Below are 15,151 nucleotides of genomic sequence, written 5' to 3'. Positions count from 1 at the left end.
AGTGTGTGTGTGTGTGTGTGTGTGTGTGTGAGAGTGTATGTGTCTGTAAGTGTGTGTGTGTGTGTGTGTGTGTGTGCCTGTAAGTGTGTATGTGTGTGTTTGTGTGTGAGTGTGCCTGTAAGTGCGTGTGAGTGAGTGTGCCTGTAAGAGCGTGTGTGCGTGCGTGTGCCTGTAAGTAGAGTGTGTGTGTGTGAGTGTATATGTGTGAGTGTGCCTGTAAGTGCGTGTGTGTCTGTGTGTGAGTGTGCCTGTAAGTGTGTGTGAGTGTATGTGTGTGTGTGAGTGTACCTGTAAGTGCGTGTGTGTGTGTGTATGTGTGTGAGTGTGCCTGTAAGTGCGAGCGTGTGTGTGTGTGTGTGTGTGTGTGTGAGTGTGCCTGTAACTGCGTGTGTGCGTGTGTGCGTTCGCTCACCCTTCCCCACAGCGGACGGCTTTCAGCACTCCCACGGCAGCAGTGGTCTGCCGTTCGAACCCTTGACCGATGTGGTCAGCATGAGCTCTGGTTCGGTCCTCAAACAGCATCTCACGCGGCTCACTTGTTCGAGGCAGATACTGAAGATTCTTAATTTCATTAGTCGACCTGCAGAAAGGACTTATTATGAATTTCATCATCATTACATAACAAATGACACACACCCAAAGCCACTGATCAATGAGCATCAATGACACTACACTCTACACGAGTATTTCTGTATCGATCTCGAATCTCCTTTTCTGTCCAAGATACTAGAAAAGGTAGTATCCTCCCAATTATATTCCTTCTTAGAGAAAAATGGTATCTGTGAGGATTTCCAGTCAGGATTTAGACCGTATCATAGTACTGAGACTGCTCTCATTAGAGTTACAAATGACCTGCTCTTATCATCTGATCGTGGTTGTATCTCTCTATTAGTGCTACTGGAGCTTAGCGCTGCCTTCAACGCTATTGGCCACGACATTCTTTTGAATAGACTAGAAAACTTTGTTGGCATTAATGGAAGTGCATTAGCATGGTTCAAATCTTACTTATCTGACCGCCATCAATTCGTAGCAGTGAATGAAGAGGTATCATATCGATCACAAGTGCAGTATGGAGTACCTCAAGGCTCAGTACTAGGGCCGTTACTCTTCATGCTTTACATGTTACCCTTGGGAGATATCATCAGGAAACACGGTGTTAGCTTTCACTGTTACGCTGATGATACTCAGCTCTATTTTTCTTTGCGGCCCGGCGAAACATACCAATTGGAAAAACTAACGGAATGCATAGTCGATATAAAAAACTGGATGACGAGTAATTTCTTACTGCTAAATTCTGAAAAAACAGAGGTGTTAATTATAGGACCTAAAAACTCTGCACGTAATAACCTAGAACACTGTCTAATACTTGATGGCTGCTCTGTCAACTCTTCGTCATCAGTTAGGAACCTAGGTGTGCTATTTGATGATAATCTTTCCTTTGAAATCCACATTTCTAGCACTTGTAAAACTGCATTTTTCCATCTAAAATATATATCTAAATTACGACCTATTCTCTCAATGTCAAATGCAGAAATGTTAATTCATGCGTTCATGACCTCAAGGTTAGATTATTGTAATGCTTTATTGGGTGGTTGTTCTGCACGCTTAATAAACAAACTCCAGCTGGTCCAAAATGCAGCAGCTAGAGTTCTTACTAGAACCAGGAAGTATGACCATATTAGCCCGGTTCTGTCAACACTGCACTGACTCCCTATTAAACACTGCTGGCTTACACATAACACACTAACACATTTCTAATATTCAAATCCATTAAAGGATTCTTAAGCTGCATTAATTAGGTCAGCCGGAACCGGGAACACTTCCCATAACACCCGATGTACTTGCTACATTGTTAGAAGAATGGCATCTATGCTAATATTAGTCTGTTTCTCTCTTATTCCGAGGTCACCGTAGCCACCAGATCCAGTCTGTATCCAGATCAGATGGTCACTGCAGTCACCCAGATCCAGTATGTATTCAGATCAGATGGTGGATCAGCACCTAGAGAGGACCTCTTCAGCCCTGAATGTCAGCGGAGATCAGGACAACTAGATGACCCCCAGAGACAGATCCCCAGTGAAGACCGTGTCTCCTAGACGGCCACCAGGACAAGACCACAGGAACCAGATGAGTCCTCTGCACAATCTGACTTTGCTGCAGCCTGGAATTGAACTGCTGGTTCGTCTGGTCAGAGGAGAACTGGCCCCCGACTGAGCCTGGTTTCTCCCAAGGTTTTTTCTCCATTCTGTCACCGATGGAGTTTTGGTTCCTCTGGCTTGCTTAGTTGGGGACACTTCATTTCCAGCGATATTGTCAACTTGATTGCACAGACACTATTTAAACTGAGCTGAGCTGGATGATGACATCACTGAACTCAATGAAGAACTGCCTTTAGCTGAAAATTGAGTGTTTACTATTGTCCTTTTGCATCGACACAATATTTTCCTAATTAATGCTGTTCAGTTGCTTTGACACAATCTGTATTGTTAAAAGCGCTATATAAATAAAGTTGACTTGGCTTGACTTGTATGAATTTGAATTTGTGTCTGTGTTTGTGTGTGACTGTTTGTGTGTGACTGTGAGTGTGTGTGTGTGTACCCAGGGTCAGTCGAGCACTGATGTTATTGATCTGAACTTTTGGAGCACATGAAGATGATGCTCTGGAGTGATAATAGACAGGAGGATCATGACAGACTGAGTTCTGATCTCTGATGAGAAAGTGCAGTTAGACTCAGAGCTGAGAGAAGAAAGACATATATACATACACACACACACACACACACACACACACATACACTCACACAGACACACACACACACTCACACAGACACACACACACACACACACACACAGGAGTGAAGTTTGCTGCATTACCGTTTCCGTTTAAAGGGAGACTTTGGCATGTCTGTGACCGGGATCATCTGCTCTCCGGGCCGAACCCACATGATGGGCCCATCGTCACTGTCTGTCGGGCTCTTCAGCTTCAGACTGGAGAAAGTCCCCCACGGCAGCGTCCGCTACACACACACACACACACACACACACAGATCAATACGCTGCTGCTAAAAGAAAAGTGTGTGTGAAAGACAGACAGAGGAAAACAAACCTCCAGGAAGGGTGACTTCTCCAGCATATTGAGGAACTCTGGGAAATAATCGCCCACCTCCTCGTCCACGGCGCCCACCAGACTGATCTGCCTCATAGCACCGGCGCGGTACGTCCCGTGAGAGTAACTCCTCCTCACCTGAACACACACCACACCTCCGCTGTCAAATAGCATTGTTTCTGTATGTTATTTGTGTGATAAAAGTCCATTAAAATCTCCTGAAGTACAAATAAAGTATATTCTGAGCAAAAGACGCTCAAACTTTCAGCAGTTGTGAACACTCAAACACACACACACACACACAAACACACACCAGCAGCAGAAGACCAGAGTTAGCACTGTGATGCTAGAAATTAGAGATGAAATGGCATGAAAATTTCATATCACGATTATAGTGACCAAAATGATAACAGTTTTCAATATTATCTTGGTATTATTAAAATGTGCTGGAAGTTTTCTAAACGTACTGAAACACACAACAAAATAATTTCACCAATTTTTATGTTGAAAACCAACAAACAACGAATAAAATTAATAGCACTGTGCACTTTTTGTTTGCATGAACATTAAAATAATAACATTAAAAATGATGACCAGATTTTAAACAAACAAAAAATATTGGTTGGGTGACTTGCAACATAACATATCTACTTGCACTACATCTGCAAATAAAGTTTTGCGGGAAAAAAAGTTATAATATGATAAACCTCAGCCTTTAAATCAAATTGAACTCAGTCAAAATAATAAATTATAGTCATTTTATCTGTTCCGTATACAATTATGCATAGGCTACTTCATTATCTAAAGTGTTGAGAATTTTGTAAAGATTTACAAACAAAAGAATTGTGTCCCATTTTCACTTTGGTGTGAATACAAACAGCAGAGGGAATGAATGAGAATGTAGCTCCACTGTCTGACAGCAGGTGGCGCTGATGGAACAGCAGGAATATGGCTGTTTCCCTGGTAAACAAAGCAGCGCTGCGCTCATAAACACGGCTATATTAGGCATCGCACACAGAGGGAAGATGAAAGCAAATACCATTAAAGCTTCTGTAGACAGTCGGTTCCCGTGATGCACTCACAGAATTCATACATTCATTCATCCATTCTCTGAGCACTCTGCTTTCCGTCATGTTTCACACAAAACAAACCTACGCTGCATGTTGTGACTGTGTGAGACTCTTACTAACTTTGCTTAATGCTGAGAATTTTTTTAATCGAGAAAATCAAATATGGTTTTAATGACAATTAAAATATGAAACAGTAATACTAACAATCGTGACTTTTATCGTAGTTTATCGTTCATCCCTACTAGAAATCATACTGCATCATCATGTGTGTGAATGGCATGAGCTGTAGAGTCACTCCCAACCACAAACACACAGATAAACGACAGCAACAAACTCTAAAAGGTCAACAACAAGAGGGAACATTTTCAGGACAAAAATGCCCACTATGTAAAGATATCATGAGACAGAGACGGAGAGAGGCAGACGGTGAGTGTTTTGACTCAAGTACTCAAGTAAAATCACACACACCTGTCTAAACATAAGATTGATCACATGACCATAAATGCAAAGATACACCGAATGCTATTAATAAACAAATGATGCAGCGCCAGTGAAGTATTGTGTGGTCATGTGATCACTCCAGTACAGTGAGCTCTTCAGGAACCAAGGGAATGTGAAGTGAGCAGTGCATGATGGGATTGATGACATCACTCACGTCATGTCCAGGCTGCTAATACCTGCCGGTCTGACTCATCTCGGCCTGACATACAGCAGAACAAACACTGCTAGCGATCTCGCTCTCTCTGGCAGTGTTTCCAGCCGTTTTATGGAGCTCACGTTTCTATTAATGGTACAAACGGAGGAAGAGCAGATGCTGTTTCTAATGAGAAGATTGTCAAACATCAGACCTCATGGGTCAGCCTGTCTCAGTGTTTCTGATAAAGCATGCCTGTGTGTGTGTGTGTGTCGATTCCAGCGTAGCGGCAAATACAGTCTAGCGAAGACAGAGCTTCTCGTCTTCACGGCTACTCTGACAGTACAGTACAATTCACTATCCAGCTACAGTCATCAACAATAATCCCAAACAGATCAAGCAGAACCAGCACTGCATCTCATCAGGTAGGTCTGGCTCCTCTTAACTCAGTAAACTGTGCAACGTCTCGTCCAGGACCTTGTCATTTCTAGACTGGACTACTGCACACTCTTCTGACTGGACTTCCATCATGTTCCACCTGCTCTTATGAGTCTACACTCCGTCCAGAAGCCTGCGGTTAGAGAGTGAGCGACGCCGTGTGGCACCATCACAGAGAGGCACAACATCACTTTCCAGAAAGTTTTCATTCGCCGTTCCTTGCTGGTGGAATGATCTTCCTAACCTTGTAAGGAATGCAGAATCCATTCAAGACAGCTGAAAACTCGTGAGCACTTCACCGCTGCTTCTTTAAAAAAACGTCTGTATTACTAGCAGTGTTGCCAAGTCCACGCCTTTCCCGTACTGTATACTGTTGCTGTGGGTTGAAGCGAAAGCCCTCGCCCTATCCTCCGGTACATGACTTCAACCAAGGTGGAATCTCCAGAATGTGATTTTGATAGCCAGTTTGAGACTAGACTAGTTTTGAGTAACAATTGGGTTGGTTTTGTTATGCAGACCTGGCAACCCTGATTACTAGCACTGCTCTTGTTTTTGGCTCCTTAAGATGAATCACATGTTGTGTTCTTTATTTGTAAATCACTTTGAATAAAAGTGTTTATTAAATGAGTATGTAGACAAACACACATGGCATTAGAGGTCTGAATCTTCACTGGCTTCATGATTTCATTCTTGTCATCCAGACTCATTCTTCCCACTGCTCGCTCTTTTGCGACTAACTTTCTCAGTTAATTGCATGAGCACATGATTTGGTCGCAAATGTTTTCTGTTTTTTTTTTTGCTACAACATGGGATTAATCAATGCATGCTGGTGAACTTTTATCATTGTTTATAGGAAACGAAAGTGGTTAACATTCAACCTGTTCTTTTTCATTAGTAGTATTATTTGTGATGTGAATCTCTTTTTCTGTGTTATAAGCCGGGCTTCGGATGCTTTCGCTTTTGAATTTGTGATCTTGTCACGTTTTACAAGAAAAGATGATTGTCTGTTTTGCTTACATCTATACTAGGGATGTTCATTTCGGTTATTTTTCCTAACCGACAACAGACGCTCGTTAACCGATTGTTAACCGTTAACCGACAAGATTATTTTAAATTCGAATTTAATTCAATTAGAAAGGATAAGTGTCTGTGACCCGTTTAAAAATACTAACATTTGTTTCTCAGGGATTCATTGTACACGTGCAAAAAGCAGCAAACAACAGAACATGAGGATTCACATGTTCTTCATATCACATCACGCACCTGCAGCGCTTCTGCCAGTGGAGAAAAACATAATAAAGCTAGGCTATATATATATATATATATATATAGAGAGAGAGAGAGAGAGAGAGAGAGAGAGAGAATAAATAGGCCTATACGAGAAACGTATTTTTCCTTAAATAATAAATTAAGAAAATGAAAGAAAAACTGTGCAACAAGTAGCCTAGTATGCAGAGTTTCGGTTCATTTTTGTGCTGCGCGAAAGGAAACCAAGACGGCAGAAAGCGGCATCCTATTTTTCTTTAGGCTTATTTTACAAAAGCACAATGATTTGTTTTTATTGTGAATGTACACAAATAAATGCAAACCTTTTACAATTCCAATTATCTTTAGGACTAAAAGGAGTAGTTTCTTCCACTGTTAGAAGGAAAAAATTCGAGTGATTGTGCTGGCGCCGAATGCGCACAGTTAAACTTTGCTGCCTTGACAATGCAGTCTGTTAATTAGTCATTTTAATCATAATAAAATACAGTCAGGCAAACATATGGAAAAAAACGATGTAGTTAAATCTGTGCCGTTAAGTTTTATCACAGTACCACCGTGATGTTATGCAAAACATTTTGTTTTACGTAGATATTGGAATACAATTCAATTCAAGTTTATTTGTACAGCACTTTTCACGATACAAATTGCAAAGCAACTTTACAGCAAATTAAGTTTCTACAATATTTAGTGGTAGCTTATCAGTGGGGAATGCGAGTGAAGTACATAATAAATAATAATTTGGCATTCAAATACATCGCGAATACGGAAACATTTGATTTTGTGTGGAATGAGACACCCAATATTGGTTTCAATTTTGTTTTAACCTAAGTTAATTCGTTTTGGCTTGTCGTTTATATTGCTATAGCTTCTTATATTTTTAATTCTTGTTCTTTTCTAAATACTGATAATTGAAAGGCTTTGTTGTGGAGTGAGGGGAACTAAAATAGCCTAGCTATGTTTACAGGGTTTATTATAATGTTTGTAAACATTTTGCGTCGGCATTAGGCCTATTTCTGAATGAAATAATAAAATGTGCCTTATGTTTTGCCCCCCTAAAAACACTTTTTTTTAAATACGCATAGCGTATTTTAACTATGCAGCAAACATTTTTTAATATTTTGATAAATTACTGAAAAAATACATAATTAAATGGCTTTTTAAACCGGTTTACTGATTGTATTAATCGTTCAAAATTCTTACGATCGGTTAACTGGTTAAACAGTTCAAATGGACATCCCTAATCTATGATTTTGTGTGGAATGAGACACCCAATATTGGTTTCAATTTTGTTTTAACCTAAGTTAATTCGTTTTGGCTTGTCGTTTATATTGCTATAGCTTCTTATATTTTTAATTCTTGTTCTTTTCTAAATACTGATAATTGAAAGGCTTTGTTGTGGAGTGAGGGGAACTAAAATAGCCTAGCTATGTTTACAGGGTTTATTATAATGTTTGTAAACATTTTGCGTCGGCATTAGGCCTATTTCTGAATGAAATAATAAAATGTGCCTTATGTTTTGCCCCCCTAAAAACACTTTTTTTTTAAATACGCATAGCGTATTTTAACTATGCAGCAAACATTTTTTAATATTTTGATAAATTACTGAAAAAATACATAATTAAATGGCTTTTTAAACCGGTTTACTGATTGTATTAATCGTTCAAAATTCTTACGATCGGTTAACTGGTTAAACAGTTAAAATGGACATCCCTAATCTATACCTTTCACTTTTTAAGACTAAATCAAAAGATGGATTCATTGTTATTCTAAATTAAAAAGCACAACAACAATAAAACAGCCAGATACAATGACAAACAAGCTTACAAAACATTTATTACCACAAACGAATAAGATGAGGCATTGCATACACCACATGCTGTATTATATACGACTAATAAAATATAGAACGTTTAGCAAACACTGAGGAATCAAATAAAACATTAATAAAAGAGAGCCTCCATAGCGTAACGCGAGGTAAACAGCAAAGATAACGCAAATGAAAACAAAAACCCATCCATCGTTTCCTCAATATTCACGCTCGTGCTGACGCGGCGAGTATAAACCAGGCTCTACTCTCGAAGCGCTGTTATGACGTTATGACAGCGCTTTATTACAGTATACGGTATTATCACGATATTGAAATTAAGTTTAAAAAAAGTGCTGTCATAATACAGTAAAACAGGTTTAATAACTCAAACAATATCTAGCGCATGTTGTAGTCCAGATTAAAATGTAAAAATTTTTTGAAAATAAATAGCCTATTAAGTCTAAATATGTAAGTATTTGGCGCTGTGATGAACATCAGAGCAAATACACAAATCTGAACGGCTGTTTAAATCATTTAAACACGATTCAGAAACAGACAGTAGTGCAGCTGCTTTGTTTACAGGGTTTCCGGGGTAACGGCTGCATTTAAATGAATTATTATTACTATTATTATTTCTGCAGTTTAGCGCCATCTGCTGTCAGAGTGAGAGTGCGCTTTTCTCCAGAGCGTCTCACGTGTTCCGCCGTGCGCTTCTCGTCCGCGCTTGTTTACATCAGAGTGCGCACGCGTCTCTCACGCAGCATACAGCGCTGTTGTGCATTTTGACCAGTTGATGGGAAAAGTATTCTTAAAATGCATTCAAAATTCTGAATAATTTGTAATATATAATTATTCACGGTATTTAGAAGTGCCCACGATAACAATATCATGCATATTCATTACCGTGATATATCGCATTACCCAATACCGGCACAAGTCTAGATACAATTATATAAGTACTTAAAATAGTACTATATAATAATAACAATTATATGTAGTTGAGTAATTGTCAACTGAATACACCTTCAAAATACAGAAACACAGAAAGAATCACGATACATCAGAGAGCTCTTATCAGCACATCACGATCATCTGGGGCCTTGTTTAGATTATATCCTAATAGAGTGCAAATGTGTACACATATAAAAAAATTGAATTGATTACATTTATTAAATTAAAACCAATAGCAGAATCGTGTGCATACATTTATTTCTAAATAGTAATGTGTGAAATGTACTTTCCACCACCCATGTTGTGTGTGCAGCACTGATCTGTTATTACAGTCGTACGTTTGCTGATATAGTCGCAGTGTGTGTAGTAGCCGCTGTGTCTCTGAGAAGCACGACATTCTAAGCTCGTGCACCGCTAGTGTAACTTTGTTTTCGTTTTGTGCAACAGAAACACTCTTTACAATTAATAAACCATGACATTTTAAAGCGCGGTTAATAGTGAAATTGGTTAATCGTTGCACCCTATTCCAAACAAAAGGAAATATATCCGTATCTGCATCGGCTATCAGCCAAAATGAGTTGAAAAATATCAGCATATTGGATATCAGCAAAAATCCAATATCGTGCATCCCTAGCATCTACTAACCTGAGTGTGGAAGTTTGCCATACTAGTCGTCTCGATGTCCTTCTTCCCCAGGATCTCCATTTTGACGGGTGAGTTGGGGAACTTAGTAGAGAAGTACTCCAGGAAGTCTGGGAGGTAGGAGGCGGCGCCGTGAATCACACCCATCACGTAGTTAGCGGCTCCATCCTGGTCCTCGCAAAACGCTAGCGTCACAAACTCCTGTGCAAACCTCTGCATCTCCACAGGAGACAGGACAGAGAGCTCCTTGCTGTAGGCGTGAGCCACCAGAGCTCCTCCGTTCGGCTGGTGCTCCACGTGAACAAGACAGCCGAACTCCAGCCGCTCCAGCCCGGGGAGTTTAGCGGCTCTGGCCTCGCCGTCTGCTGCGCTCGCGCTCTGGCCACAGCTGCTCTCCTGCTTCAGGCTGCTGACGGAGCTCAGAGCGCCGCCCTGCTGGACTGGAGGAGGCGGCGGCTTGAATTCTGAACCAGATTTGGGGAGATCAGAACACACCGTCTGGATAGATTTGCTGTACATCTTGGGTCGCTTTCGCTTATCACCTTCTTTGTGTTTCTTTTTCTTTTTCTTCTTGACCTTTTTCATCAGCAGATCCTCAGCGGAGTCGATCTTCGGCTTCTCTCTGTCACCTACAGCACAGGAGAAAGAAGATTAACATCCTCAGAACGATGACACAAATCCACTAGTTGAGCACTCATTCAGAGACATCCACCAGCATCACAAATAACTGACACTAATAATACAAATACAGAAATGGACAATCCAACTGACTGATGGCCGACTATCAGACACCTGGCCATGAACACAGTCACGGGACACAAACCGACTTCAGAGAGGAGCAGAGACAGAAGAACATGGAGAGAGCTGGTGTTCACACCGTCATCAAAGCTAAACTGCGGGAATGAGTCCGTCTGTGTCTCCAACAGTTTATTAATGCTCTCTTATCATCTTACTAGCAGAATGACTTATCTACTTGTATTTCTCTGGATTCTTTAATGACACTCATTTTATACTTCAGTTTCTTTTACCAAAAGAATGTATGGTGAGACAAACATAACATCTTTTGTCATAAAACGCCATAAAATTGAGATACAAAATCAACATGCAACTAACACACTACTTTCTTTAAGTAACGTGACATGATTAGTTAGTTTAGTCATCAGTTGTGTACAAACGATGGTGTGTGTGTTAAACACAATCTAGGGGCGACAGTGAAAAATGGCTCTGTGTGTTTCCATAAATGAAGAGGTACAGGTGAAAGTTTAACAGCTGAGCGTGACAAACTCTCGCATCAGAGTTTTCATATTATGAAGTTTTCCAACAGACTGAATGTCTGAATGTTTCTGGAATCCAGCAGCAGAGTAAGCAAACGTGTGTGTGTTTGCGTGCGTGATCCAGACCGGACGTCTCTACGCTGACAGATTCAGATCGAGCACTGTTTCTGGAGGACCAGTGATGAAGAACTGCTGCTCTCTACTATTAGCCTGATTTACACATTAAAACACTCCGTTCATTTTTCTAGTTTAGTATAAATCAGTTCTAGTTTAATCTATGACTCTAGTGATCCTGACTGCATTTGTGCTGTATAAATATCACGGTTTTCAAAGAATATTTCTGATTGCTTGATCACCCAAACACAGTCGATTCAATCTTACACCTGGATCTCTAATATGCCAAATCAAATATTGGAATGTTTTTTGGATTAAAAAAACTAAACTGTTGAATGGTGAATATAGATCTTTACACATTGTCGTACACTGCCTGGCCAAAAAATAAAGTTGCCATTTGGATTTAAATGAGCAAATACAGACGATTTTAGGACTGGATCATTATTGCAGTGATTAATATGTTTCTGGCATGTTGTATGATTCGCAACAACCCAACGTACCCATGCACATATTTCAGTATGACAATGTCAAGATTCAGCAGGCTCAAATTGTGAGCATGAGGAATCATTCTCATATGAACTGGCACCACGCAGTCCTGCTTAACTCTACAGAGTGGTCTGACTCTCCCACTGCCAATACAAGATCTCAGCCACACATTAATGCAACTCTTGATGGAAATAAATGATGTGATGTTGCATAATGATGTCAAAAGCACAATGTTTCAGAGCTAAAGAGGGTCCAACAAAACATTAACGTGTGCAATCTTTTTTTGGACAGGCAGTGCATGATCGGAGTCAGTAAAGAGACTGAATGTAAGTGCCACAAGCTTGAACGCATTTCCAGCTTTATTTAGAATCAGACTCTAACCAAAAATGACTTGAATCACGTGAACGAGTCAGTAATAACTCTGAACGATTCACTGATTCAGAGTCAGATATCAAATCGCACACTTGCAAACATTCTGGTCTTTCAGTTGCATTCTGCGGCACCACTCCAGATAATACAATTACTGTGATGAACTTCAATATTTTTAGAATACCGTTTATTAAATAAGCAATAAAGTATGACAAGTTTTGTCATATATTGCATGAAGCCATCTAAAACGGTTGCATCTTGTTCAAGTACATCAGCCAGGGCTTTTTGGCCACAAAATTATATGGTGCTTATTTTGTAATAAATTGTGATTTCTGCAGTGATGACAAACATCTCGTCTCGTATGGAAATATCTGATGTTAACAATCAGGCAAAAAGAACAAAAGACACACACTGCGCAGCCAATAGAGAGTGTTTTTGAGCAGGTTCATTCTTTCTCAGATGTCTTTCAGTGACCAGCACTTCTCTAAAGCTCAGTTCTGCTGTGACAGCGTCTCAGTCCACATCACGTTTACGCTGCCAAAACTTTTTCATATTATATAATAAAACCTTTGGAAATTATGTGCATGTTGAAAGTGAACCCGAGTTTCCAAAAGCATGTTATGAGCGACTGAAGCTCACATGTGGATTCAGAGCGCAGGTCAGAGGTCAAATGCAGGTGATTGACAGATCGCTCACCTTTCTGCTGGATCTTCACCTCTCCATTCTCTCTCTTCATCTCCGTCATCAGCTTATGTTTTCTTTTCTCCTTCATCTCCTTCTCCTGCTCTTTTTCTCTGTCCTTCTCTCTCTTTTTCTCACGGTCTCTGTCTCTCTGCTTCTCTTTGTCTTTGATGGTGTGTTCTGTAGGAGAAAGAAACAGTTACACGCGTGTGAGTCCTGCTCAAACACACACTGGTGAAAGGTCATGAATTTACCAGCTCAGATCTTTGACTAGTCACATTCCTCACTAGACTGTCAAAGTGTTCTACTATATCTTCACACACTCGGATAAACTGTCATGAAAAACAAGGTTTGAACAGTCCTGCGAGAAGCATTTATAACCTGAACACATTCTGGACAGGCTTCGTGATCCTCGTACAAACACACACACACATCACGTTCATGCAGACGTTTCGGTCACGTTCCTGTGCTCATGCTCAGAGTCGCACAGAACAGACTCACTTCAACAAGGTACTAGAGTAAAATAATGTGTTTTCATAGAGACAAACTGCATAAATTGTGAAATGAATGAAAACATGATTATAAACCACTAAAATACTGTTGTGGAAGCATGTAAACAGTCAGAGACAATAAAAAAGATAATTCTGTCATCGTTTACTCGCCCTCGTGTCGCTCCAGACCTGTATGACTTTCTTTCTTCTGCAGAACACAAAAGATGTTTTGAAGAACGTTTCAACTACTTCTGTCAATACAGTGAAAGTAAAATGAGTTTAAAACACCACTGCACCGATCTGACTTTCATTATGTGGACATTTCTCAAAATATCTGCTTTAGTGATGCAGAAAGAAAGTCATGCAGGTTAGGAAGGATGTGAAAGTGTGTAAATAACGGAGTGATCGTGTTTGGGTTCCTGCAAATGATCTTTTGAACGTTAAAACTGAGGTGTAGCCCCTGAAGGAATACAGCTCCTTCTGAGAAGCTTCTCAAAGCATTCACTGCTCTTGTCAGGAGTGTAACTGATCTGTAATGAGTTGTGTGAGTTAGGGTGAGTTAGGGTTAGGGTGAGTTGTTTGAGTTAGGGTGAGTTAGTGTGAGTTGGGGTGAGTTAGGGGGAGTTGGTGTGAGTTAGGGTGAGTTAGTGTGAGTTAGGGTGAGTTGGTGTGAGTTAGGGTGAGTTGTTTGAGTTAGGGTGAGTTAGTGTGAGTTGGGGTGAGTTAGGGGGAGTTGGTGTGAGTTAGGGTGAGTTAGTGTGAGTTAGGGTGAGTTGGTGTGAGTTAGGGTGAGTTGTTTGAGTTAGGGTGAGTTAGTGTGAGTTGGGGTGAGTTAGGGGGAGTTGGTGTGAGTTAGGGTGAGTTAGTGTGAGTTAGGGTGAGATGTGTGAGTTGGTGTGAGTTAGGGTGAGTTGTTTGAGTTAGGGTGAGATGTGTGAGTTAGGGTGAGTTAGGGTTAGGGTGAGTTGTTTGAGTTAGTGTGAGTTAGGGTGAGTTAGTGTGAGTTAGGGTGAGTTAGTGTGAGTTAGGGTGAGTTAGTGTGAGTTAGGGTGAGTTAGTGTGAGTTAGGGTGAGTTAGTGTGAGTTAGGGTGAGTTAGTGTGAGTTAGGGTGAGTTAGTGTGAGTTAGGGTGAGTTAGTGTGAGTTAGGGTGAGTTAGTGTGAGTTAGGGTGAGTTAGTGTGAGTTAGGGTGAGTTAGTGTGAGTTAGGGTGAGTTAGTGTGAGTTAGGGTGAGTTAGTGTGAGTTAGGGTGAGTTAGTGTGAGTTAGGGTGAGTTAGTGTGAGTTAGGGTGAGTTAGTGTGAGTTAGGGTGAGTTAGTGTGAGTTAGGGTGAGTTAGTGTGAGTTAGGGTGAGTTAGGGTTAGGGTGAGTTGTTTGAGTTAGTGTGAGTTAGGGTGAGTTAGGGTGAGATGTGTGAGTTAGGGTGAGTTAGGGTTAGGGTGAGTTGTGTGAGTTAGGGTGAGATGTGTGAGTTGGTGTGAGTTAGGGTGAGTTGGTGTGAGTTAGGGTGAGTTGGGGTGAGTTAGGGTGAGTTGGTGTGAGTTAGGGTGAGTTGGGGTGAGTTAGGGTGAGTTGGTGTGAGTTAGGGTGAGTTGGTGTGAGTTGGTGTGAGTTAGTGTGAGTTAGGGTGAGATGTGTGAGTTAGGGTGAGATGTGTGAGTTGGTGTGAGTTAGGGTGAGTTGTTTGAGTTAGGGTGAGATGTGTGAGTTAGGGTGAGTTAGGGTTAGGGTGAGTTGTGTGAGTTAGGGTGAGATGTGTGAGTTGGTGTGAGTTAGGGTGGGGTGGTGTGAGTTGGGGTGAGTTGGTGTGAGTTGGGGGGAG

At 40.7% G+C, this 15,151-nt stretch overlaps 1 protein-coding gene across 2 annotated transcripts in view; it reads right to left on the bottom strand.

The window, feature by feature from the left end:
* The window catches only part of LOC107574576 (round spermatid basic protein 1-like), a 26,939-nt gene that overhangs the window by 10,393 nt on the left and 1,395 nt on the right, over positions 1 to 15,151 (bottom strand). Inside the window, exons 2-7 of one of the 2 annotated variants that reach the window (XM_016261023.1) lie at positions 12,854 to 13,018; positions 10,457 to 10,543; positions 9,918 to 10,378; positions 3,107 to 3,244; positions 2,875 to 3,017; positions 413 to 580 (exon numbers count right to left, since the gene is read on the bottom strand). In XM_016261023.1, coding sequence (XP_016116509.1) covers positions 413 to 580; positions 2,875 to 3,017; positions 3,107 to 3,244; positions 9,918 to 10,378; positions 10,457 to 10,543; positions 12,854 to 13,018 — 1,162 coding nt within the window. Of the gene's footprint in view, positions 1 to 412; positions 581 to 2,874; positions 3,018 to 3,106; positions 3,245 to 9,917; positions 10,544 to 12,853; positions 13,019 to 15,151 lie in introns of both variants that reach the window. The other variant, XM_016261022.1, reaches the window with a different exon arrangement.

This window comes from Sinocyclocheilus grahami, unplaced genomic scaffold (assembly GCF_001515645.1).
Source record: "Sinocyclocheilus grahami isolate Dianchi unplaced genomic scaffold, SAMN03320097.WGS_v1.1 scaffold2273.1, whole genome shotgun sequence".
NCBI classification, from domain to species: domain Eukaryota; kingdom Metazoa; phylum Chordata; class Actinopteri; order Cypriniformes; family Cyprinidae; genus Sinocyclocheilus; species Sinocyclocheilus grahami.
Note: the sequence above shows the minus strand (reverse complement) of the source record. Positions and strands in the feature narration are given on the sequence as shown.